The sequence below is a fragment of the Crocodylus porosus genome, unplaced genomic scaffold, assembly GCF_001723895.1.
Source record: "Crocodylus porosus isolate Cpor-Errol unplaced genomic scaffold, CroPor_comp1, whole genome shotgun sequence".
In the NCBI taxonomy this organism is placed as follows: Eukaryota; Metazoa; Chordata; order Crocodylia; family Crocodylidae; genus Crocodylus; species Crocodylus porosus.
The window spans coordinates 34,820,849-34,847,790 of NW_017728914.1; the positions used below are offsets into that span (position 1 = coordinate 34,820,849).

General features: G+C 45.6%; 1 protein-coding gene across 3 annotated transcripts in view; it reads left to right on the top strand.

Moving 5' to 3' along the window:
• GRIA1 (glutamate ionotropic receptor AMPA type subunit 1) overlaps window positions 1-26,942 on the top strand; it is a 141,012-nt gene that overhangs the window by 77,672 nt on the left and 36,398 nt on the right. For all 3 annotated transcript variants that reach the window (XM_019535263.1, XM_019535262.1, XM_019535261.1), the window contains exons 5-11: window positions 3,260-3,313; window positions 15,179-15,340; window positions 15,895-16,062; window positions 16,392-16,496; window positions 18,850-18,960; window positions 21,118-21,324; window positions 24,802-25,172. In XM_019535263.1, coding sequence (XP_019390808.1) covers window positions 3,260-3,313; window positions 15,179-15,340; window positions 15,895-16,062; window positions 16,392-16,496; window positions 18,850-18,960; window positions 21,118-21,324; window positions 24,802-25,172 — 1,178 coding nt within the window. The remainder of the gene's footprint in view (window positions 1-3,259; window positions 3,314-15,178; window positions 15,341-15,894; window positions 16,063-16,391; window positions 16,497-18,849; window positions 18,961-21,117; window positions 21,325-24,801; window positions 25,173-26,942) is intronic.

A 26,942-nucleotide genomic window follows, 5' to 3' on the forward strand; every position in this document is an offset into this window, starting at 1 on the left:
CCTGAGACAATAAGGAGATGGGAGGTGCCAGTCCGTGGTGGGCCCAGAGTTGCTCAGTATCCAGACTCTGTCAATGGTCTCCCTATAGACTCGCAGAAAATGAGGGTGGGAAGGGAGCTCAGGAGGTCACATTGAGTCCAGCCCTTTGCTCCAAGCAGGACCAGCCCCAACTGCATCATCCCAGCCAATCCTCCAGAGAGATTTCTCTAACCCCTTCCTGAACGTGGTTATATTCCTGGCAATCCCTGCAGCAGTGACTTCCACGTGTAAGCAAGCACTTCCTTTGCCTTTTAAACCTGCCACCTGATTAATCAAATGCCCCCAGAAAGCTCTGCCAGCACAGTTGAATCCAGACCTGAAATGCCCCGGGCTAAAGATGCCCTAACCATGCACGTGGTCCGTGGTAAGCAAGCGTTCGCAGGGGCTCGGGTAGCACTAAACAAACCCCCACGTGGAGCCGGGTCAGCAGCTGGAAAGGGTTGGCTCGCTGCACCATGCAGCCTGGTGGACAGATATCAGCCCTTGTGCTCCCGTCTGCTTCTTTTCATCTACGTGACATGTTCAGAGATGCGCTTTGGCTTCTCGGGGACGTTTCAGCACATTCTTCTTCGCTGACAAGCCTGTCACTGTCACTTGGTGGCTGTGAATTTTTGCTCCCCGTGGAATAGAAAAGCCGAAGACAGCCATGGGACATTAGTCACTCGGGCATACACGCAGATACTTGCCATCTTCCTCGCTTCTCCTCAGACACGGAGCGCAAGTAATTGCGCCCGACTTTCAAGTTGCTACGTCTGAGTTCATCTGACCTCGCTTCCAAAATTCATCTTCATCCAAGGGTTAAAGGGATGTGGGAAACCAACCTGCTTCCCATTTCGGAGTTTTCTTTCGCCCCCTGTCATGGGGGCATCGTTTCCCTCTGCTGAGGCAGCTATCTTTTATGAGCTAGCCCCACTGGCTGGTGGCAAAATATCCACTGAGCCATACTGCGTTGTCTTAATGGGATAAATAAGTGGTAGGTGGCATCCCATCAAAGCGCAGTATTGTTTCTTCCCTGTCGCTCATTAAAATGAATAACAGGAAACTTCCCTTCTCTGCTGCTTTTGCTCTCGGAGAGGATTTCTTGCTAACAGATGTCAAACTCTGCCCATTAGGAAGTGGGTAATGAAACCTGCCTAGTCCAAGCGAGGTATCAGCATGCAGCCCAGCACTGCCTCTTCCCATGTTCGGATGAAGTGATAAATGCGATTATACCCTCAGCTTGCCACCTCCATCCAAAAGCATTAGAACGGAGCGAGGATTTTGAAATAAATTAAGATAGCAAAAAAACCGGTAGCAGGAGTCATCATTCAGGGAAAGACGGTCTCCATTTGTCTGGCGCTGACGCCCGATGAAGTAGCCAAGAGGCAGTCTGGGTGCAAGGAACTGGTGACATCTGTTCCTGCATGGTAGTGGATCCGAGATCGTGGTCATCCCGAGTTTTCTCGGTACATTTGGGGGCTTGATGAATAGGTGGGGTCTCAAGTGATGATGTGGGAAGGGTCAGAGCGTTGTACCTGTTGTTCCCCAAACGTATCCCTGGAAGAGCTCTGGCCAGAAGCCCCCCGTCAATCGGCATGCAGTGCAAGCCGCAGAGCCGTTTTCCACGAGGGACCACTCCGACCTGGAGACGTTCCAGCTTTACCTGCATCAGTCATATCTAATGATCCCCCCCAGGAGAACGGTCTTGGCGCCGAACTTGCTTGTATCAAAAAGCGCTAACAGATGTATTCTGCAGAGGAGCTAATTGAGGCGCGGATTTTAGCACAGGGAGTCAGAAGGGTTTTAATATATACACTTGAGCACTTGAGCTGGGCAAAGGTAAAGCAGATGAATCAGTTGTTCAGGAACAAGTGTCTGATAATTAGAAACCCATTTGGTAATGATGATAATGGCTGGGATCTTTCTGGCTTTCCTTCGCCGCCTTGCAGATGTCACTTGGGCTTTGACAGGTCTGCTGGCAATTCAAAATCTGTTTGCAGCACTGCAGAGATAAGGTGTGGTCTAGCCTGCTAAAAAGCTGAATGCAAATAGCGTGTTCCCCTCAATAATGGGCAAAGCGCCTGAATTTTTACTCACAGGATTTTTTATCTCCTTTACCTGGTTTGGCTCCCATCTGGGTAATACCTGGCTTTAGCAACATAGTAGGAACTTGAATCTGCTGATGGAAATGAGTGGAAAGAGATTTTAATGGAAACATGGGGTGAGCAGAAGTGCTGGGATTGAAATGGTACAGCTGGACTCCCAACAAGGTTCGTTTGCTTCCGCGAGGACAATGGAAATATTTTGACTGATAAAGGAAACCTGAAAAATTACGGGCCTTTAAGCAATGATACCAATAAAGAAGCACTCGAACCCAAGGATCAAAGAAGAGAGACCATGTCTCTAGGGGCACCGTGAATATAGAAGTACAGCTGCAATCCATGTCTTAGGGGAAGCGTCCACTGAGCAGCCCTGATGTAGGGAGGCTTTGCCGTGGGGTTGGACGATGCACCCACCCCTCCAGCAGCGGTCCTCAACCTTTTGCATCTTGCATCCCGCCAACCATTTTGTCAAAAAAAACCCAAACCCCAGTCCCACCACAATAAAAACAAAACCCCACTTTTTCCAAGAAGGGTATTTTTACACTCACATGTATTTTAATATTTTATTAATCATTAGTGGACATTTTTAAGGACATTTTAAGGTGGGAAAAGTCCTTCAAGTCCCACTGGTGGAGAAACACTGCCCAAGAGCACTAAAGGAAGTGGCCTAAGATAACGTCGGTCTGAGCTTTTCTGCATTTACCATGACATGAAAGTGTGGGTGCTTTGAATTGTATAACCTGAGAATATATCTGAAGAATGAAACGAAATCACCGAGCACGACTTCAAATAACGGGCTCCCTCTGGTGATCCTTCCTTTTTGGAGGCAACCAAAATACATCTGGCCCCATAGATGAAAGGTACCCATTCTTCTCCAAAACCCACAGGATGTATTTTGACTTGAATACTTTGTGGTCTCCCTGCCTGTGGGATACAGCAGGTTAAAGGGGTTTTGCTTCACTTTTTTTCTCTAGCTGGTATTTTTTCCCCAGTCTTTTTTACTCTCCAGGCAAACTATCTCCTTGAACTAGCCAGGGAAAATGAATTGCATGGGGGAGGAGACAGACAGCTGGGTTGTGCTCCCTGCACCTGTCCTTCCACCAGGCCCCAAATAAAACATTTTGTTTTTGGCATTGCAGATCATCAAGCTTGAAAAAAATGGGAATGGCTACCACTACATCCTGGCGAACTTGGTGAGTTGGGTGCTGCTCATTTCACATCTTCTTTGTGGGATTGTGGCCTGGGGGTTTCTGATTGCCAAACTTCACGCCAATGTAGAGGGTTAGATTAAAAGTCATAAAAACTGGGGAAAAGCCAAAGCACAGGCTTCCCCGCGCTGCTCTGCATATGTCAGGCCTGATCTGGGGAGAAGCTCTCCGGGACATGACGGTCGTTTCCTCTCCAGACCGATTCGCTCTTTGCCAAGCTGCCGGCGAGAAGGCCAATCGTGAGAGCAGTATTTGTGTCACGGGCGCCTGGTTCCCGGACCCCGACCTCCCAACGCATTTCATCGAGGCCACAGAGCAGCTGTCAGCCGGTGCTAATCTCTCATTCTCCACCAGCCTGAATGTCCACTGAATTTGTGGACCGTGATTAAAGTGTTGCATGTCCCGTTAGCACAGGCCCTGGCAGCAGACCCGTGCAAATGGCAGCATGTGGGATCCCCCTGATCCTTCCAGTAACCCGTAGCGGTATGAGCTGTCCTGTAACTTTGTGGTAAGCACGGGCTGGGTGAAGAAGGCTCTTGTGTCCAAGGATGAGACTTGGGGGTGGCCATCGCTAAGTATTTCCTGGGCTCTGAGAGGCCAAACGTGCCCCAAAGACTTTTGGCTGTCACAGTGTTACCAAGTGCCCCAGGTGTAGGGAACATACAGGTTCCCTCCCACGGGACGTAAGCCTCACCCATTTTTAATGGTAGCTTTTCCCCTCCTGCAGCTTTTTGTCTCAGAAGGTAGCATCAGCCCCCTAATAATTAAACGTTAAACTGCCAATTAATCAAACCATGAACTGCCATTTCTTTTTCCAGTCCCAAGATAACACTATAATTTGCAAGACAAAAATGGCCGCATAATTATCCCACTCCAGCCTGGTACTGACCTTGTGCCATTGCATTCAATGGCTATGGTACAATGAGAGAGTTTAAGATGTTAACGGTCTGCAACGTGTAAGCTTTTAGAGAAGCGGCACGTATTCAGTACTGTGTTTTATCTATTAATTGTGTTTCAAAGGAAACTATTTCATTGGGCCCCTGGCCTGCTAGCATTTCTGATGGCTCTTATGCTCAGCAAGGTACGCTGGACTCTGCACCTGCTCAAAGATGAAGCATATGCAAAGGGCCAAGTGGGGATAATATCACCTACCTGCCTTGCACGGTTGTCGTGAGGCTGTGCATGCATGCGTGCATGTGTGTGTGTGTGTGTGTGTGTGTGTGTGTGCATTTAAGATTGTGAAGCACTCCCATGAGGGCACGAGGGTCCTGCAGAGATACTGTAGATAGATGGATATAGATGGAAAATATTTCCCATTTCCCTCTCACCCTCATGCAAGGTCTCTCTCTCTCGTGTTGACTGAGACAACAGTCTCTGAATCTCTCGTCTGCTTTCTCAGCCTCTGTGCAAGGGCCAAGGGGATGGTGCTGGCAAGGAGCAGGCTGCTTCCTCAGCCAACACATACCATACATAATTAATAGCGATGAAAAGGCTCCCGGGGCTTTCAGCTTTCTGAGGACAGGTTCAGCTTCTCGGGGGCTGGTCTGCCATGGCTGCCTGTCGCAGGCGCTGTGTACTCCCGAGTTCTTGAGCGTGAGTCTGGAGCCCAAAAAGTGAACGTCATGCTCTGGGGGCTGCATTTTTACTTTTTAGGGAGGGCAGAAATTAGCAGAACTACCTTCTGACCACATCTACATGTTCATTTAATGTGCAGTAGTTACTGGGGTGTATTTGGCGGCCGTGTTGGTCTCAGATACAAAAATGCAAAACTGTAGAGATTCAGAGATGATACTTTTTTTTGCAATTTCTCATTTGATGTAATAAAAAGGTATCTAATGAAGAGCGAGAGAGCCCAAGATCTTTCAGAAAAAGATCATTTTTTTTGCAATTTCTGTTGGTTGAATAAAAAGTATCATCTCTGAGCTAAGAGATCTACATTTTTGCAGTAGTTACTGTGCATTTACTTTAGTACTTGCTTAAATGAGCAGTAACTAGAGTCACGCTGGAGAACATCTTCTTAGTGACGCTACTGCATAGTAGCATAATAATACTGCGCAGTAGCATATTAGCACTGTCCGTGCTGTGACTTGCTACTACTCAGTCTTATTAGGCTACTGCGCATTAAACAGCTCATGTAAACACAGCCTCTGCTACCCTGAGCTGGAGCAAGGACTCAGTGGCAAACAGCACCACTTCAAAACCAGTTTCTCCAAATGTCCATAGGGACTTTGGCACAGAAAATAGGCAATAGAGGGGGAAATGCAATAACTGGACACTTGGGAACTTGAAAACTGTAGCAGTGGTGCAGCATTTGTAAAACAAGGGAGGGTAAGAAGAGATCCCTACTGAAGAGCAAATCTCCTCCAGGCAAGGATAGTATCATAGACAAGGGACGTCCAGAGGTCATCTAGAGTCCTTCCAAGGCAGGAGAAGCTCCATGGATCTGCCCAGGGCTAATAGAGTACCAGGCACTGTCTGCAGAAGCGATGGCATGGCAGAGCAGGGGAAAGAGGGTAGGAAACATCCTGGTACACCCTTTCTGCACTTGAGTTTGCTGGCAGGAATATTAATAAAAATAGCAGAGTTTAACCAAACATTAGGGACTATTTATGGAAAACAAACATGATGCCCTCGGTTCTGACCATTTGCACCAGAGACTCAATAAGCACCATGCTTATCATGCATTTACATCGGGCAACTGGGACATACTGTACATGCATGATCACACGTGTGATTGCCTGGTGCATCCTGCATGTGTGCTCACACCTGTGATTGTAGGTGCATCCTACATGTATGATGAGCATTTGCATCGTGCTCATCCAATCATTAAGGAGAAATATGTCATAACATATGACTTGCAGGCCGAGTCAAAATGGCTTAGAGGTAGCGCGGTGAATCTGGAGTGATCAGAGCCCTAGTGTTGTACGAGTGCCTTAACCCACCGCTTTTGAGAGATATCCACAGGGTGAAAGGTGTTTGCATGGAAACCCTCAGAAACATTTTGCATAATAAATGAATCCATGGGCAGCAGACCATTCACACCAGAAAATGAGCTGATTTGACCCAACACTTACTTGCCCCTTCCTCGCTGTTTTTTAAAGCAGCCCTGAGTGCTGAGTTTAATTTTACCAGCGCTGGCAAATGACAGCTGGTGCTTTCAGAGCAGGAACATCATTGCTGCCATGCAAAATGTGCGTGGCCTGATGAGAAAATAACTTTTTCTTTCATGTCTTCACAAAGAAAGCAAAACTTTCTGCAGCTTGGCAGGGCTGTGAAAGCCTGATCCTGAGCATGCAAAAAAAGGTAGCATCTGAAACAGTGCACACCAGCCAAGGAACCGGCCCAATATCCTGTCAGGTTTGCCAGCAGCAAGCATTTGGGGATTATATATTTCTTTGAGATCAAAAAAGCTTGGCAAGGAGAAGCACTGTTTGTTTTCTGGGCCCTGTTTTCCTGAAGCTTTGTTCTCTGCCTTAGCAGCAGCAGCTTCCGAAGCCACAAAAAGAAAGGCACAGTCAATTGTATCAGAGGGAGCAAGCTTAGAAACCTCTGGGATTTATTTCTTTTGAAGTCACTAACTTTTCCCCTAACCTTAGCTTCGTGTTTCTGTGCATCTGATGCAAGCGATTTTAGGCTGGCTCCTATCAGCAGTGGAGAGAACATCAGGCCTCTGTCAGGCAGAGGGGATCTTCATCTAAAAATAAGCAACACTTGTGTGATCTGTCTTAAAAGGTAAAGCATTAGGGACAGCTGCCACCAAGAGTGTTAATCCTCTTCTGCGCCTCCTGAGTGTTAGCCCGGGCATTTCCCTTAGAAGCCGCTCTGGCTTGGAAGTGAATAGTTGAGCGTGCGAGACGGGTGATCTCAGAGCGGCGGGGCAAGGGAAAGCTAAATTTCCTCACCAATTCTGTAGCTTAGCAATAGTAAGGCTTTTTCCTCCCACTGCTACCTCTGTGTGTGTCTGGGCTGAGTTTGGGGGCATACTTTTCCAGATACAGAGACCTGCCATCTCTGCATGATATATAATGTATTCCCTTATGGCAGGGTGATCATGCCCGAAAACTTGCAAAGAACTTTTTTTCCAATTTCTTGGTTGGTCTCATAAAAGATGATCACATCTACCCAACAAACCTTGCCTGCCCATGAGCCTTGCCTTAGACCAACCCGGCTACCACCAAATGGGCATTTGTAGCGAGGGCAGTGCTAAGGTTTGGACATCCCTTATGGGCATTTGTAGTGAAGGCAGTGATACGGTTTGGGCATCCATCTGCTGCAATGCCCCTTGCCTACACATAAAACGGTTGTATCCAACCCTGTGAGCAGCTTCAGGCAGTTGCCACCTTCATTTGAACAAAATCCCTCTCCCTTTTAAAGCTACCCTTCCCCTCCCCCAGTGCTGTACTGGTAGAAGATGCAGATCCAGCAACGTTCAGACCCGCATCAGTGCGTGGTTTCGTGCCTGATGTGCTGGGGTACCCACAGTATTGGCTTCTAGTCTTGATAGGATCCCAAGACATCTGACCTGCAAATGCTGTATTATTATGGAGGGAAGAGGTGTTTCAGGCTATTTTTAGGTTTCTAAAATTATAGCAGTTAGAACTTCCCTCTCCCCGAGAGGTCTGCGCAGCTGGACTCATGAGGCAGCCTGACTTTACAGGCAGAAGGAGACAATATATATTATCAGTAAAGTTTCGTAGGCCTGTGGACCGCTTCTAAAATAGCTTTTCTGTCATTCTTCATAGATTATAAGGCAGAAGGGAACATTGTGATCATCTAGCCCAAGCTGCTGTCTAACGCAGGCCCTCAGAGCTCCTGGAATTAATTCTTGTTTGAATTAGAGCTTCGCGGTTGAGAAACGTTCAGCCTTGATTTAAAAATTGTCAGTGATGGAGAATCCATCCAAATCCTTGGAAAGCTCTTCCAGGGGTTAATTGCTAAAACCGGGCACCTTGTTTCTAGTCTGAACTTGTCTGGCTTCTGTGTCTGGCCATTGGATTTGGTCATTCCTGAGAGCATAGACATATAAATAACTTACTGTGGGTTATAAGGGCTAGAGATTGTCTGGTGCTGCACAGTAACTGCCCATGTGCCTGCCCTTACACTGCAGTAAGTGGAAACTATCCTCTTACTCCCATCATGATTGCATGGTGGAAACCAGAACTGGACACTATATTCCAGCAAGGGTCAGACCATGGTTCATATACAATTTGAGTACTAGAGCACAGCATGAAGGTTTCATTGATCATAGCATCACAGACAATGAGGGTTGAAGGGACCTCGGGGGGTGACATCTAGTCCAACCCAGACCAGCCCCAACTACATCATCCCAGACGAGGCTTTTTCTAGCCGGACTGGCAAAACCTCCAAGGATGGAGTGTCCACCACTTCTCTGGGTAACCTGGTCCAGTGCTTTACTGCCACCCCAGTGAAAAAGCTTTTTCCTAATATCCAACCTCAATTTTCCTTGCTGCAACAGGAGCCCATTGCTCCTTGTCCTGCCATCTGCCCCCACTGAGGCCAGTCCAGCTCCATCATCTTTGCAGCCCCCCGGCAGGGAGCTGAAGGTTGCTATCAAATCCCCCCTCGGTCTTCTCTTCTGCAGACTAAATCAGCCCAGCTCCCTCAGCCTTTCCCCACAAGTCAGATGTGATGCATGTTTAGGATACTCTGCATAACTCACTTGCGGCTTCATCGCTTGTAAGGACAAATGCCTGCCAATGATTGCTTAAGGTGCAAAGAGTCATTAATTTGACTCCGTAAATTCAGGAGGTGTTTTCAGCTTGTTACTTTTGAAGTATAGTCCCTCTCAGATTTGGAAAGCTTGGGGGTTTCAGGGATTTACAGGTTTTCAGTTTAAGACTGTAATAAAATGTATGTGCTCTAAGGTGATGATAGAAAAGGGTGTTTCTCTCTTTTTATTCACACCCCAGTGTAGACACACATAAGTGGTGCGTCTACACAAGACACTAACTGAGAAGTACCTTTATGCCCACGTGCGTGCCCTTCACACTGCACAGTAGTGTGCAGGGCAAAACATGTGCCAAGACGCTACTGCGCAGTAGTATTAGGCTACCACACATTAGCATCACTAAAAAGCCATGTGCCAATGCACCAGTTACCGTGCATTGATTTTAATACGTCGTTATGCAAGTACTAAATTTAATGCGCCATAACTATGATGCATTAATGGACATGTAGACATCCCCAGGGTACCCCTTTCCCTTCGTTTTTAGAGTCTGGCTATTCTGAAGCTCCCCAGTGTGGCATGAGGCTCTGGTTTGAGAGGCAAGGTGCTTTTTAGCAGCACTGTCAGCTCCGTCTAGCCAAACTTTGAATGATCTCCAGTATCTTCTTCCTCATGGTGCCTTAACCTGATATTCCTTTCTGTCGTCCCTTCCCATGACATTTCAAAAGCAAGTGCACAATGATTTTTTTTTTTTGCACTGAGATTGACAGAAGGCTCTTTGCAACCAGAAAGAAAACCCAGATTTATACCTAAGTGGTTCTGGAAAGAAAAACCTATCTCTTGCTCCCAGGCGGAGACTAGAAAACGGTGCAGGGGCTGGAGACTCTGCATCTCTAACTATCCGAATACAGTTGCGTTGTCAGGGCCCTCTAGTGGAAATGCAAACGATGCTGATAGAAGGTTTTTGTTCTCCCAGCCTAGCTGCCTTCTGTCCGGGGGGCTGCATTCACACCAGGGGTTTGTCAGCCTGCCTGTGTTGGCAGGGCTCAGTCCTCGGTCTTAGGCTGAGCTTTCACAGGCTCCAGCAGAGCTGCCTCCTTTCCTCATCCAGAGGAGTGAGGTTTGGTTTTGGCCGTGCAAGGTGTAAAGCGGAGGGGGAAATCGTGGTGCTCCTCAGAAATGCGACCCCTCCCACGAAAAGCAAGTGTGTGCACTGTGAGTACACTACCCTTTGAGACTGCACGTGCAGCTTGAAGGTTGGTTGGAGCAAATGCTGCAGCCTGCCAAGAGCTCGATCCCCAGGAACTGCCATCTGCCAACTGTCCGAGTTCGATGTCCCACCCTGCCTTCAGGATAGACACCACCAGCATCCTTCTGCAAATTATGAGCAATGATTTAGGCACCAGGGAAAGTTAGCTCACCCACTCTCACCAATATTGCTTTGATGGATATACCAAGAAGCAGGTGCAGCCCTCCTGGAGAGGGAGGGTAGTTCAGCCATATCCAAGTTCAGTCCTGAGATGCCTTTGTTCAGCAGGATCACGCAGAGCACGTTATTTATGTCCCACGTGTGTCTCCATTCTCCCTCCATAAAACACTGATACCGGCACTTCCCTGCCACGTGGTGGCATGGTGAAGAAACGTGCGTTTACAGTGATGAAGGCCCCAGATGCCAGAGCGATAAGGGACATCTCAGGACCTTGGATGATGTCTTTGCTGAGCGTTTGGGTCAACCTTCACGTTGCCCAAAGCCTATGCCCCCTGACTGTCTATTGTCTCAACCCCTGGCACCCAAGAAGCTCTGCTGCGCTTCCAGGTTTCAGGTGGTCCCTGTCCCTAGTCACCCCTTCACCCATCACCTTCTGCAGTGAGTTTATAACTCATCCCAGTGCGTCAGGCAGGAGCATGGATATAAAGGGGCAAGACGGGGTATTTGTCCAATGCTGTCATTTACTCAAGGAGTGCTGCTGCGTGTCCCCTACAGGGAAGAGGGCTCTTTAAATCCTTCCCCATTTCCCCCCCAAATTCTCTATGTCCTTTGCACAAGAAGCCCATCAGCAACAATCCCGCAAGTCACCGTTCCTACCTCCCAGATTCTCCGTGCTCCAGTTTCCCTCTCTGCTGTAAGTGGAGACAAGCCCAGAAGAAGAGGAGGTAGTAGTCTAGAAGGGTTCGGCTAGGAAATGCAGGATTTATCTTAGTGCTGTGCTTGAGAAATGTGGACTACAACCTGGATCGCTTTGGTGCAGGGCATCAGGAAAGGGGAGCTGGCGTGAAGCTCACACAGGTTGAGGGGTGCCCTCAAGGTCTGCCACAACTGCATCATAGGTGCACTCTTACACAGATAAAAGTGTACAGATTCAGGCACAAGGCATCGAAGGGTTGATGGGGGCTTTGCTTGCAACGTCGGATGGCCATCATCTTGTGTGGTGGACTGTATTCCCGGGATCTGAGGGAGGAGCTGACTGATTTCTAAGGGCTTTTTTTCTTTTCAAGGCCAACCAGTTAATCAAGACAGATTCACGAAGCCCATTTCAAGTCATCAGTCTTCCTGCATTATGCATTTCTTTTGATGACTGAGCCCACAAGCAAGAGAGAGGAATATAAATGCATAGCCATCGCTGACTTCTCTCCCAGGAATCAAGGCAATGAATGGGATAGTAAAACAACCTCTGGCCAAAAAATGGCTTCAGCTTGAGCACAGCAGAAAGAACAGCTGCAGCCAGGAAAACACAATTAACAAGGCGCCATCACCAGTGCAATCATGTTTTCCCTTTCTCTTTGAATGCATTATGGCCCTTAACAGCCGCCTGTGCAGTACTTCCCAACCGCAGGACTTCTCTGCACAATTTTTGGGAGGCTTATTAAGGTTGAAAGAAAGCCATTCAAAATGGGGGTTAGAGAGGAGGTGGCCCCCTCTGACCTAAACTTGACTATTGCTTGAACCATGAGTTGACCCGTGAGTCAGGGTAGGAAAGGTGCTGTGAGACCGTTGGCCTCACGGGATCCAGACTGCAGTGGTTGTGTTACTATCCATTTGTGATTTCCATAGCTTTCCAACTAGGCCAGGCAGGAAGAAGGCACAGGGCTGGATCCTCTGGGCTGCCAAGTTTTGCAAAAAAACCCCAAAATTGTACTTCCCGAGGGTACCGCTCCCCTACAGGAGGAATTTCCACTGGTGGACGTGCTTCTCATATCAACAGCTTGCACTACGTTGTGGTGAGAGATGACTGCTGGAGAAGGCATGGTGGATTCAAGCTCCAATATGCCTTGTCCTCCAGTGCACCAGTGGCTGAAATAAATGTCAATCCCCCGCTGCTCTAAGCATCAGGGGGTGCGTTCATCAGCGCGAAGCTCAAGTGTATCTGCTCACCACCTCCACGACCCAACATGGGCCATTTGAAGTACAACTGCATGGAGTTTGAGAGCCTCTCTCTGCCAGCAACCTTCATAACCTCACAGAATCAATATAGCAAGCAACTTGACACCAATCCATTGCATTTACTTGAACTTAATAGCCCATGTAAGCTTTTTCTTTTTGTTTTAAAAAAAAAAGAAAAGCTTAATATCTCAGGTCCCATGTGCTGTAGATGTCTTGCTGCACTTGCATTTGATGGCAGAAGCCCGGCACTTCTGCGCGGATTTGTTTCCAGATCTAAGGATGCTGAAGATGGAGCAGCACACGTGGCTGTTACCTTGCGGTGGTGCAATCCAATGTTTTCTCTGTGGCTTACTGAGTTCAGACAGAAGAACGGAAACTGGAGTCACTTCAGATTGTCCTTTCGTGGTGATTTCCTGCTAATTTGAAGGCATGTGCACCAGTTGCATTTCCACATGCAGTTATACTACATATAGCCTGTCCGTGATACGCAGTGGATTACATATGTTCATGGCATGACTAGTATGCCCCGAAAGTTTTGTTACAGTCAAACCACAGGGCAATTCAGTAATGCATTGGGCAAAGAAATCACGTTCTAGGTGAGACAATTATTCTTTTACTGTCCTTCTTCATCAGTGGTGACAAGAGAATATCTTCAACTATAATATTTTACTCATGGTTTACAAACCCATTTCTTTTTCCATATATTTTATTTTATACGTGAAGCATCTTGCTGCAACACTGGACTTCTCTTCATGCTTTTGCGGGCTTCCTGAGGAGGAACTGCTGACTCCAGCTTCAAGCTGCTTTGTGGCAACGTTTCCTCCAGTGGACTTTTCCCTGAAATCATCCCAGAAGTCAACTGCCAGTGCAATTTGGCTCCAGTTATGGATAACCAGTTGGCACTGATAACCTCCTAGGCTGCTGCACCCTAGAAGCCATGTGTCAAAAGCCACTTGACCTGATATGTATTAAGATGTCAGAGACAGTACTCATCTGCAGTTTCTATTCATTAGTCACAGACTTAGGTTTCTGAAACCCTTACACTAGCAATTACAAATGAGATGGAAGTGTGCTAACCTAGCACACGGAGGAATACCTGACTTGGAACACTGCTGTATTTTTTTTAACCTAAAGAGCTTCACTTAGAAGCAAAATAAATCACCTTCTTAAAGCATCTATAATTTATCTCTCTAAATCCAAGCATGAGACAGCAAATGGATGCTAAATTCCTTGCAAAAAAAGCAAGAAAGACTAGCAGGGGAGTGTGCAATGGACCCTGCAAAACCATTTACAATTCCCCTTGGTCCTACTTTGACTTGGGAGAGAGGTTTAGTCCATTTCCTTCCTTGCGACCAGTCTGTTCCTATAACTGGTTTCCACTGAAGGTCCTGATGCTCAGACCCCTAGCACTGATGAGAATGATTACATCGATTGCAAGACAGCATTGTTTTTGATCAGATGTTGCAGTCCTTGGTAGGCATGGAAGGGGCTGTGTTTTGGTGCTGTAAGCCCTAACATCATAAGCAGCGTCGAGGAAGACGGAGAAGAGAATACTAGCACCAATGGGACGTCCTGGAAGACGTTTGTAGAGGACATAGGCAAGCAGGATGCAACACTGCCAAGGGAAGTGGAAAAGGGCATTTGTCAGTAGAGCACACATGGTCATTAGCGCTACCCCACTCCATCCATCTCGCCGTGTCTCTTGTAGAAGATGCCGGGTGGTCTAGGAGATGCTACTGGCATGTTTCCTCTGGTGTTTCTGCACTCAAAGTACAACCTCCATGAGACATAGCAGCACAGATAACAAAGAGGGATCTCAGTGCTGCCATTCTTGCAGAAACCGGTTTATTATACCCGCCGCACTAAAAGGATATCGTCAAAGTTGGAAAGCCTAGTATTTGACCTTTCCCTCACCTTATATCTGCTTGTAAACTCTGCCTCATTATTTGCTTTTGATTCAAAGCAAATGTTTCCATTGTTTTCTCGGAACCCCCTCCCCCCCCCGAAATTAATACTATTAGCAGCGTAGTTGTGTGCAACCCTGTAATGCATGTGGGTGTGCATTCATGGATGTATATAGACACACACATGATGAGTTGGGGGAAAATCAATGCAGAAATCAGGTTCAGTGAAAATCTTCCAAAGGGAATGAAAAAACTAGTAATTTTTTTCTTTTTAATTATAAATTGTTATAACCCCACTAGTGTCTTTCTAAGGGATCCGCTCCTTTGACAGATCAATTATGAATTTTTACTTCTTAGTCTATTGAAGGTTGTTTGCTCAGGTTCATTCCTTTTTACAAAGCATAATTTGCAAGAGAAATATATCTCCACTAGTATTTGATTGAGTGTATAAAATTTAGGACTGGCTGACTAATTCATTGCCACTACGGTAATATTCACTGAAAATTCTGACACTTCCATTGAATCATTATTTAGGAATAATTTTTTTTTTCCATTATTCTACCGAGCGCTCATAAAAATGAGCTCTTGTTAATATGCCTATTCATTTTGCTGCATTGAAATTAAAGTTACCGGCCAGCTTGGGTCTTCCATGTTGCCTGTGCAAAAATGGAAATTGGTTCAGGTTCATTGAAGGCAAAACCATGGGTAAAATTCAGGATCTTTATTTTCACAGAGAAGAGAGGCTATCAGATCAGTCGTCATCGTAAGGGGAACAGAAGAAACGTGCCTAGAGTTGCAGCATGCCATTATTTATCTAGAAGCCGTTTTCTCCTGTGCCCGTCCACTGATCCTCTCCTTTTGCTTCTCTCCTACATTAGGGATTCAGGGACATTGACCTGATAAAATTCAAAGAGAGTGGAGCCAATCTGACTGGCTTTCAGTTGGTGAATTATACAGACGCCATCCCAGCCCGGATCATGCAGCAGTGGAAGAGCAATGATGCCCGGGAGCACCCTCGAGTTGACTGGAAGAAGCCAAAGGCAAGTGGTATAGAAAGCCAGTTGCTTAAGCTAGTATCAGCCAGCCTCAGGTGCTAATAGTCTTATGTCTCAATATTCAGCTAATATTCTTATGTCTCAATAAGCAGCTTGAGCTATTCTCGTTTTTCCTTGCATAAAGCATGCCCCAGCCATATAATAACACACACCTTGTTTTTGAAAGGCAGAAGGGGGGAAAAAAGATCTTTCCTTGTAGTAAGCAAGAGTCCAGCATTTGCAAAGCATTTCATCTAGAAGAATAGGAGACTAAGACCGCAAGCCTCTTTAGCTTCTCTTCTTCTCTGTAGTCTTCTAGGGGGCAAGGTCCATAGCCTACAAAATAGCGGAGATAGCACCTAGATTCCTGTTACCATGCTGGAAATGGCCCGTGAAAGGATGAAAACAAAGTAAATTGCCCTGAAACGAATCATCCAGTGAGACTTCAGATAGCGTTTCCACACCAGGAGCTCCTGTGGGAGGAACCGGTACACCTACATGTCTATACGTAAGATCAACCCACGCTAACAGACAATGCTCCTCTCTCGTTCCTCTTCTAGTACACATCTGCTCTTACTTACGATGGAGTTCGGGTGATGGCCGAGGCCTTCCAGAGCCTACGTAGGCAGCGGATTGACATCTCCCGTCGAGGAAACGCTGGGGATTGCCTTGCAAATCCGGCCGTTCCTTGGGGTCAAGGCATTGACATTCAGAGAGCTCTGCAGCAGGTAGAAACGACCCCCTGCTGCTCTTTCCAAACAGGATCAAAGCATTGTTCTTCCCAAGGGTAGGCTTCCTCTGTACCAGAGGCATTTTGTAAGAGGTTCCTGGAGTGAGACCCTGGGGATAAGAGTTTCAGATGGCTGATTTTTGAGGCTTCTGTGGATCATAAGGAGGTAATTAAGTGACAGTTAACTGGTATGGACAACATCTCCAGTTCCCTACAAATACAGTCCCAAGCTCATCTTGAGCAGGTCAAAACAGCTGAGGTTTCTTTTCTGTTCTTCTGCATTGTTCTTGCACGTGCGGTTGATCATTTCACCCTTATCCTTCTCAGGTGCATTTTGAAGGATTAACTGGCAACGTTCAATTTAACGAGAAAGGTCGTCGGACGAACTATACCCTCCACGTGATGGAAATGAAACATGATGGGATCCGGAAGGTAACGCAGAGGAGCTCGTGTCTGAAGGCAGCAGGGCACAGCTCAGGGCCTGGGGGGCAATGGGATTTTCTCCTCGTGAATCGGGAAACAGAGGACTTTTGGGTAAAGCAGCTCCCTGTGAGTAAAAGAAGGGGTGAGAGAGAAACCTCAGTGCGTGATGTAGATACCATAGATGGGAGGGATTTTCAGAGGCAACCTCTGTTGGCCTAATTCTCATCCCATTGTCATCAAGGGGAGTTTCACCGCTTAACTTCAACGGGAACTCAATGCCAGCTTCTGACGACCAGGATTTCCAGCCGACCTCGGTGCCCATCGTCAGAATGCAATTTTCAGAAGGGCCCAATTTCCATTTAGGCACAAAATTAAGTAGCCAGATTCTCCGAACTGCTCTGCTCATTGTAGGGACTTACTGCATTTTGACTTCTTTTGAAAATCCAACCACAATGAGAGCGGTGGGGAACCTTTAAAATTGGAAGTCCTGTGTAGGTGGCTAATGGGAGCTAAACCCTTTTGAAAATCTAGCTCTGTTCATGGGTGCTGAGCCCTTGAAACTTGAGCCCTTTTGAAAATTTGACTCCATCTGCACTCTCCCACTTTCATACAAAATACTCATATGGAGAGAGATTTTTTTCCCCCTTTGTCCTTTGGAATTTGAAGTGCTTTAGAAATGTTTTTGGTGGCTGAAGAAGGCTACAATTATGCAGTGAGCTGAAGCAAGACTATTAAATAATTTAGGATTTGTGTTACCCACTGAAAAAGACACAGATGTGTGTTTAATGAGGGAAAATAGCACACGATATTTCCACATACACTTCATTCACAGAGAAACTGTATTGCACAGGATCTGTGGTTATACCTGCAGCATTCAGGGCCAAGTCAGACCCCACTAAAAAGGACTCACTGAAATGCAGCTCCTGACATGTGTTATTCCCTTTGGGGAAATGTTTTGTGCAGTTTTATATTTTGGTGATAACTGGCTAGCAAGACATGTGCAGAGGCAGAACTTTTTTGTTAGTCAAAACAGGATCTTTCCTCCAGCGTGATGTGCATCTGCATAACTGAAAATTAAGTATGTGTTGGTACACAGCACACAGTATAATGGAAGTCCTAGTCTGTGTTTGCGATGCAGAATTGCTACCACAAAGGTTATAATATAATAACAGCAATTATAGACAGTAGAAAAGCATAGGAGAACCGAGCACTGACAAAGAGTGTTGCCATTAGCTCAGTGTGAAAGCAAGATGACCAAGATAGACCCCACATGTTAGGCTTCACATTTATTGCAGAAATCCTTGCAAGCTATTTCTAGTGTAGCATGTAGTCTATTGGCTCAAGTAGGTGAGAAATGCAAAATAAATACTTTTTTTCCCACTTGCATTGCTCTAAAGCAGAGCTTTGGAAGCTCTTTGCTCACACTATTTCCTTTTTCATTCTATACAATAAAGAGAGATGAGAATTGTCTGCCGTTTTGTTGGTTTTTTATCCCCTGCATTGCCGTGATCTCTAATCATCCGTCAACAGGCTACTGGTCTTGCCCTCTATTAATACTTTTCCCCATGTAATGGGATAAGAAATCCCGTTCATGTCAGCAGAGCTCATGCAACCTCACCCTGGCATGTTTTTGATTGGAAAAAGTCTTGTAAAACCAAGCCTCCAGAATGAACTTCCCATTGATACTTACAGCTTCCTACTGTGCCTGAGAGCTGCAGTGGCAAAGACTGGGTCCCTGATCATTAATAACATCGGGTGCTCTCTCTTATTGCCTGGTAGATGCGTGTGTAACTCTACATTTTTGTAATGTTAGACAAACCCCATTTCCCTCCTTTTTAACCTATCTTCTCCTTTTCCCCCTGATTTGTCCCCATTCTTCAAGGCATCTTAGGAGTTGATCTGTTACTCCTGCAAATCTTTAGCTGTGATGAGGATTCTTATGGGCCTAAAGAGGCCCGTTGTGACTTAGTAGTGGCCATTTAAAAAAAAAAAACATATGAACAAGTCATTCCACAATGATATGAGTTTCTTTAGTTATTTACTTGCCTAAGTAGAAGGCTTGGAGAGAAGCAATTATTTTTTTTTAAATACATACATACACAGAGCAATGTTTGGCATCCATTTGCCTAGGTTTAGGCCTGCATGGGAGAAAAGGTTAAATATGCAGGAGCATTATCGGACTAGATGATCTGCTCAGGTCCCTTCCGACCCTAGAAACTATGAAACTATGAAACTATTATTAGCACTTTGCTGGGTTATGGCCAGGGTGAGACTGGGCAAACCTACTGGTACTCTGATCTCCTCTTGGTTCAGGTTGCAAAGAGACTTCAGCGGGGAGTCATGTTCTTTCTGTCATTCGCAGATAGGCTACTGGAACGAAGATGAAAAGTTTGTCCCAGCAGCCACCGATGCACAAGGTGGCAATGAATCCATGAGTCTCCAGAACAAGACATACATAGTTACTACAATTCTAGTAAGTTTTTTCGCACGTCTCCCTCGAAACTTTCTCCGCTTAGATTTTTTGTGCATGGTCTCCCCCTTTTCTGGAAACATTTTACATAAAATAATAACAGCCCTAAGTTGAGGAAGGACGGGTTGAATGAATGGACTGTAAGGTAGACAGAAAGCTGGCCGGCTTATCGGGCTCAACAGGTAGTGATCAATGGCTTGAGGTCTAGTTGGCAGCCAGTATAAGTAGAGAGCCCCGGGTGTGGGTCTTGAGGCTCTTTTTTTTCCCAATATCTTCATTAATGATGTGGAAGATGTCAGAACGCACCCTCAGCAAGTGTGCAGATGACACCAGGCTGGCGGGAGTAGTAGATATGCTGGAGGGTAGGGCTGGGATTCAGAAGGACCTAGACAAATTGGAGGATTGGGTCAAAAGAAATCTCATGAGGTTCAGCAAGAACAAGTGCAAAGTCCTGCATTTAGAGCAGAAGAGTCCCATGCATTGCTACAGGTTTGGGGCCAACAGGCTAAGCAGCAGCTCTGCAGAAAAGGTCCTGGGGGTTACAGTGGACATGATATGAGCCAGCAGTGTGCCCTTGTTGCCAAGAAAGCTAACGGCATCCTGGGCTGCATTGGTAGGAGCGTTGCCAGCAGATCAAGGGAAGTAATTATTCCCACCTATTGTCCACTAGTGAGGCCACATCTGGAGTCCTGTGTCCAGTTTTGGGCTCCCCACTACAAAAAGGCTGTGGACAAGTTGAAGGGAATCCAGTGGAGAGCAATGAAAGTGGTTCAGGGCTGGAGCCACAGGGCTCGGTGAATAGCTATTCACTAGGGCACCCTTGGATAAAACCAGGAGTAATGGCCACGAACTCCTGGAAGACCATTTCAGGCTCAACATTAGGAAAAACTTCTTGGAAGTCAGGGTGTCCAGACTGTGGAATAAGCTCCCTCCAGAGGTGGTGTGATCGCCTACCCTGGAAATCTTCAAGAGGAGACTGGGCAGTCACCTTGCTGGGGTGACCTGATCCCCAGTTGACTTTCCTGCCTGGTGCAGGGGGCTGGACCCGATGATCTTTTGAGGTCCCTTCCAGCATTGCAATCTATGAACAACTTGGGAGAAGAAGCTGAGGGAACTGGACTGATTTAGTCTGGAGAAGAGAAGACCAAGGTGGGAATTTAATAGCAGCCTTCAAGTCCCTGCAGGGGGGCTGCAAAGATGATGGAGCTGGGCTGGTCTCAGTGGGGGCAGATGACAGGACAAGGAGCAATGGGCTCCAGTTGCAGAAAGTAAAGTTGAGGTTGGATATTAGGAAAAACTTTCTCCCTAGGAGGATAATAAAGCACTGGAACAGGTTACCCAGAGACGTGATGGAGTCTCTATCTTTAGGGGTTGTTAAGACCCGGGTAGACAAAGCCTTGGCTGGGATGATGTAGTTGGGGCTGGCCCTGCTTTGAGCAGGTGGCTGGACTAATTGTGACCTCTGGAGGTCCCTTTCTCCCTCATTTTCTGCTGCTGTGATTCTTCTGATAGTCCCAAAAAGTGTTTGCAGTTGCCTTGGATAATTACATATTTCAGATACTGAGCAGACGTTAAGCCTACTGAACAGAAGGAAACACAAGGCAATATGATAGATACAAGAAACATCAAGAGAGGTTAAACTAAATGCCTCATACCTGAGTTTTATATTCCCAGCTAAGAGTTAGAGCTGTAATGTTGGGGGATATTCTTCTGTATCCTGCCTAAATAACAGAGAGGTGAAAGCTTCCTTAAAAAAAACAACAACTCAGGCATAACTATAAAGGAACATCAGGCACCTCCATATTTTTTATATTTAATGTACTGTGCGGTTGCATCTTCTTACCTCACAGAGATTGACCGATGAAGACTCAGTCAATGTGAGAGATTTGGGGACCTAGAGTTGGAAGCTATTCTATCCCTTTTGGTGACTGTTGAAGATGCCATATCACTTTTCATTGATTAGGTCCAATTGATTAATTGAGGAGGGTTAATTCAAAATTCTGCCCCATAAAGACCTGGAATTCATGGTCCAAGGGTCCAAATTCTTCATGAAACTGGCTGTGCTGAAAGAGCAGTGAGAACTGTAGCTAGGGCCCTAGTCTGAAAGCATGACGTGAGGAGGGAGAGGCATGGCAGAATAATTTGCTTTCTCTCTGCCAGGAAGACCCGTACGTGATGCTCAAGAAGAACGCCAACCAGCTTGAAGGCAATGACAGGTATGAAGGCTACTGCGTGGAGCTTGCTGCTGAGATCGCTAAGCATGTTGGCTACAATTACACGTTGGAGATAGTGAGAGATGGGAAGTATGGAGCCCGGGACCCTGACTCTAAAACATGGAATGGCATGGTGGGAGAACTGGTGTATGGAGTAAGTTTCCAACCTTGTCCATTGGTTCATAATGACTTTATTGAAGTCCACTCATCATGAATTACTGCCTTTACTGGGTTTCAACAGGCCCTAGCATACGTGGATGTATATACAAGCTATCCTAGGCTATAAGATCTAAGTGGCAACACCTTCTGATGCTCCTTTCTGCTAGCTGAGCTGAGAGCAGCTTCTGCTAGGGCAAGGGTATATTGCCACCTGCTTACACAGATAAGCACAAAGCTTTCCCTCCTCCTGTGAGCCTCTGGCACAGAGTCAGGCTCAACCTATACCCCAGTCCCCAAGTGAGAGCTAAGGTGGCCTTTAAACCAGCTTGAATCTCCAAGTTCAGCTTTCCAACCTGGATCTAGTTTGGAGCATAGGTTTTTCTAAGCCCTCATTCTGGCTTTTCCTTGGGAGCAAACATAGACCCTCAAAATAAAGAAGGCCACAGCCTGCAGTCAGCACAGCCTCCTATCCACTGTCATTACCGGTTTCCTCTGCTTCTCCAATTTATCAAGCAGTTGGGCAAGATGGTCTTTCGAGCTCCAGCTGTCTGGACCTCCCAGACTCATCCTCCTTTCCTGCGTGAGCCCTGAAATCTCCTGACATGCACAGGGCCAAGGAGGATTTTGTGAGTCTTGGTTATCTTGCAGTCCTTGGCCCCATAGGAGAAATGTATTCAAGAACTAGAAATGATTGTCCCATTGCATCTTGATAAGACATCCACATCTTGTGCTTGGACATGCACGTGAGTGCCTACAGACGCTCTGATGCACTTACGCACGAGTCTGAATGCCCCAACACAAGATGTGTTTGTCCTCTTAATGCATCAGTGGTATCCTCTCTGCCTCACTCTGCTTCTCTCTCTCTCTCCCTATCATTTTTAAAAGGTGCCATTATTATGTGTTGCTAGGTGCTTCAACCCCAACTCAGCTCTTAAACACTCACTTTGATAAAAGGTGAGCCGTTCAGCCTGTTACCGGTGTTCTTGTCAGTCGGTGTCAATTAGTGCAATCAGTTCCTGTAGAACTTGAGTGCCATGCTTTAGGTTTAGCCAGCAGCAACCAGCATGACCTTTCCTATTCAATAGCATGGGTTTAACTCGTTGCGGCATATAATCTTCTTTTCAGGAGGAAAGCCTGCAGCTATGCCATGTCTCCCACTGCAGAGAAGCAGTCCAAAGGAGACCTGGGAAGAAAATTAAACAGGCATCCTACCCCAAAACTGACACTGAGCACATCTGTGTTGCCAGCTTTTTTCTAACGGGGCGCAAAATTGCCCCGGCAACAGGTGGCTTAAAAATCAATGCTTTCTGATGAGTCACATTCCCAACAGCCAAATGGGGGGGGTTGGGAATCACCTGTTAGTATTCCTGCTTTTTAACTGTGCACCCTGCCCCTTGCCTTTACATCTGGTTGCTGGATGGCTTTGATCATTATTCGCTAGAGCTGGCCGCAAATTTCCCATCCAAACGATTTTCTGCTGAAAAATTCAGTTTCCGTAAAAACAAGATTATTCCCTGGGAGAATTGAAATGAAATCTTTTCTTTCAGGTTGGTTCAGCCTGAATTGGGATTTTTTTTGTGGCTGCGATTGTTGCTGCTGTTGAACTAACTGGAAACATTTAGTTTTTAATGCATTTAATACAGCATCAAACTACTTTTCCCTTTCAGACTGTTGCTTTATGGTAGCTGTAGTTCTGTTTTTCATTCTCTTGTATGGACCGAGGTAGGTTCCAGACTACAAGTCCCATGATGCAGTGCAGCTCAACCGTCTGGTGAAGTTCTGCACTAAGTGCATCATGGGACTCTTAGAAATTTGACATGAAGGAGAGAATAGTATGCTGAAGCTTCCAAACCCCTAATCCTACAAGATACTTAGTCGGAAGGGGAAAACACTTTTTTATACTGAAATGACTCCAAATAAAATATTCGGGGGCTATTTCATCCAAAAGACAAGGAAACATTTTGCTTTGAGAAATGTAAAACAATGAGTTGGGGGGTTTTTGACTGAAAATGTTGTTTTTAAAATATCCCCTTTTTTCATTTATGTTCTGTGAAAAAAACCCCAAAATAATAGCTTCTCTGTCTGACTTGGACAGTAAACCTTATTGAAATGTCAGAATGACAATTCCCAATTTCCCCCAACTTCATTTTTCAATCTTCACTGCCAATCGACAGGCACCATATAAACCTCAACCACCTGATGAGCAACGGTGCTGCACATGTTACATATATTATGCAATTAACTAGTTCATCATGCAATACATTTAGACTGGCCATGCATATGAAGTGAGACCAGCCACAAGCACAAAGTAATTAAGACACAGGCTTATGGAAGCACTTGAGCATAGTAGGTGACTGAAAGTCACTTTTGGGAGTCCCACAAGGGTGAAGTACAGTCAAAAAACCCAAAGCTGAATAGTTTCGGTCTTCACAGGTTAGTCTAAGCTGCATAGATTGAACCGATCAGCAAGTGAACAGACACTCACTTTTGATTTTGGAAATGCAGCCACATGCCTGCAGTGGATCAGGCCAGAAGCTGGGGGAGGGGGGTGGTGCTAGAGCACACATCACCGCTCAGCTGGAGCAGACAGCTTGGGCCAAGGCTAGTGCACCCATCCTGGGCGGGGGTGGCATTGCAGAGGAGGTGCAAAGCATCCTGGGATGCTGGGGGACTGTGAGTTAACTTGAACTTAGAGGGGATCTTGGACAGAAGTTCAGTAAACCAATTTAACCTAAATCAGTTCAGTCTGATACTACATCCATCCAGGTTTATCTTAAATCAGTTTTGGTCGTTTTGAAAGTGGTTTATGTACACTGAACTTCTGTTGCGTTATAGATTTGAACCAGTTTCCAATCCCTTATGCTGCTTTATGTGTAATGCCTGTCCCTAGCCAAAGTGTATCCTTATACCCTTGAACATAGTACAACTTTCCATGTTCAGACGCACTGTAAAATAAAGAAAATTGCCACAGGTGTCAATGGAGATGTTCCCCTTCTGACACATCATAGAATAAAAAAGCATCTCCTGCTACAAATAAACACCCTGGTGTTATCTCTCAATCAGCCTGCTTTTCTCCCATCTCTTCTGATGTCTGCAGGATACGATTTCTTCTCCTTTTTAAATTTTTTCTTTTTTTTAAACTGAAATGGGATGTCAGAAACCTGGAATCATGACATCACTGGGTGAATCAGACAAGAGGAGCTGACTAGTTGGGGAGCAAAAAGCTGTGATTTTAAAACGCAAATAATCATCAGTAATGAAAAGAAAGGAAATAACATGCCAGTCTGATGGGATTTTTTTAGCCCTTCTTTTGTCATTGGTTTCTCCTGATTAGACCACCCTATGATATCAGAGAGCAACAGTGGATTGAGAGAGAGAGAGAGAAGGAACGAGAAAAAGGAGACCGGGGTAGAGTCTATTGGGGCATGTTCTCTCCAGAGTGTGAACCCTGTTACCTGTCTCGTTTTTTCAGAGAGCTGATGTTGCTGTTGCACCACTGACCATCACCCTTGTTCGAGAAGAAGTTATTGACTTTTCCAAACCGTTTATGAGCCTAGGCATCTCCATCATGATAAAAAAACCTCAGAAATCCAAGCCCGGGGTGTTTTCCTTTCTGGATCCCTTGGCTTATGAGATCTGGATGTGCATCGTCTTTGCCTACATTGGAGTCAGCGTTGTCCTCTTCCTGGTCAGCCGCTTCAGCCCGTACGAGTGGCACACCGAGGAATTTGAAGAAGGGCGTGACCAGCCAGCCGCCGATCAGACTAATGAATTTGGGATATTTAACAGTCTCTGGTTCTCCTTGGGAGCCTTTATGCAGCAAGGATGTGATATTTCACCAAGGTTGGTTGCTTTCCCCACGCGAACCCTCCTTCAGCTTCCTTTGTTTTTAAGCCTTTAAGGGCCCCTTTCTTTCCCAAACCACTGTTTAGTTTTGTGAGTCACAGTTGTCCATTTAGAAATGGGCCAAAACAAAGAGGATTAACCTATTCATGCACTCTAGAGGTTAATTAAGTCAGACTGCAAGGAATCCATGTAGGTTTTGGTTGTGAAATACAAAACTCTGAGCAAGAAAGATTGCACAAAACCGCCCACCCTGTACCCAGTTTTACTCGCCTTTTGTTTTGTCATTATTGTTTTCCTTGGAAAAAATGACTCAAGAGAGCCATTTCAGCTTTGGCACAATGTAAGCTGACTATAAAGCTGGGTGAAGTGCCAAAGATATAAAGGAGCTGTGTTACAAAAGCTTTCGCAAAGAAGAATTGTTGAGCAAAAGAGATGCAGAATTTGAAGATTCGGTCATCATCCCTACAAATTTTTGCTTTTCCTTTCCATAAATAGCCATCTCTTTTCTATCCAAAAAAAAAAAGTAAGCCTGCCTTCTTTCAATGGAAGAAACATTGCATAATTGACCCACCATTTATGTATTTGCTTTTTACTAATATGGCTAATAATACAAAATCTCCCCCCACCACTTTATCTCACTCCTTGTAGTTCAAGGCAAAAAACACCAAAACTAAACCCTGTTCACGGGTCTCTAAGTATTTTTCATTTACACAAATTCTATATAGACATAAGTAGTAGGTTTGTCAAGTGAGAAATCCTTATTTCAGTGGTAAGTGTATACTTCCCATGCAATGAGGAGATGAAGGAAAATCCAAGGCTTAGGTATGAATATATCCAGTGAAGGAAGAGAAGGACTCAGGTTCTGGGCATTTTTCATGGCTGCTAGAGATGTAAGAATAAGTTGTGGCTTTGGCTGTTGACCCCAAATTGGCCAACATTGGAGGCCTGATCTAGTCTTGTATTTTGGTTGGAGCTCCCATTTTATGGAAGAGTCTTCCCCAGCCTGGTTTTGAATCTCAATGCAGCGTTTGTGGTAGTCGGAAAAGCAATCCCATAGATTGGTACCTACATCTTCTGCATGGATATTCCCTTGTGATGTCTAAATCAGACATGCTCTGGTAACAAGTCTCAGCAGGAGGTGTATTTTTTTTCCCCCACCTAGTTGTTCAGGTTTTATTTTTCTTTTGTTCAAAGGAAATTTCAGTCTGAAATGCATTTGTTCTGTGTGAAAGCTGTAGATAGAAGTTAATTTTACACGTACTGGGAAGGCAGCAAGAGCCTGGGGAACAAAATAAGAAATGATTCTGTCAGCAAATAGTGATAATATCGAAAAGCGCCCGCAAAGCTCTTGTATGAAGAAAATTGTAGTGTTGCCGTGACCTGTTTCTTGGCCGACTGTTCCCTGTGTGTCAAAATATTCATGAAATTCTGGCTATCAGGGAAACAAAGATCTATAGGACATTCAGAGAGCTGGAGCATTTGGGGGATGAATCTGCGTTAGAAAGGTTGTCATCTGATTGCTGATAATCAGGCATTTAGCAGACGTGTTCAGAAAGGAATTTCAGCTCCGTTGCCATTTATTAACTTGTACGTGTGTTCAGATCAGATGAGTTTATTCAAGAAACAGGTTTTGATCTTGGGAGGTTTCAACCTTTTTTGGCCATTAGGTGCCATTCCAGTTCAGGATGGGAAATCGAAAGATAGGAAAAGAAGATTTTGGAAGGAAAAAGCCTGAAAAAAAATCACATGAAAACCCTCAACACTTTA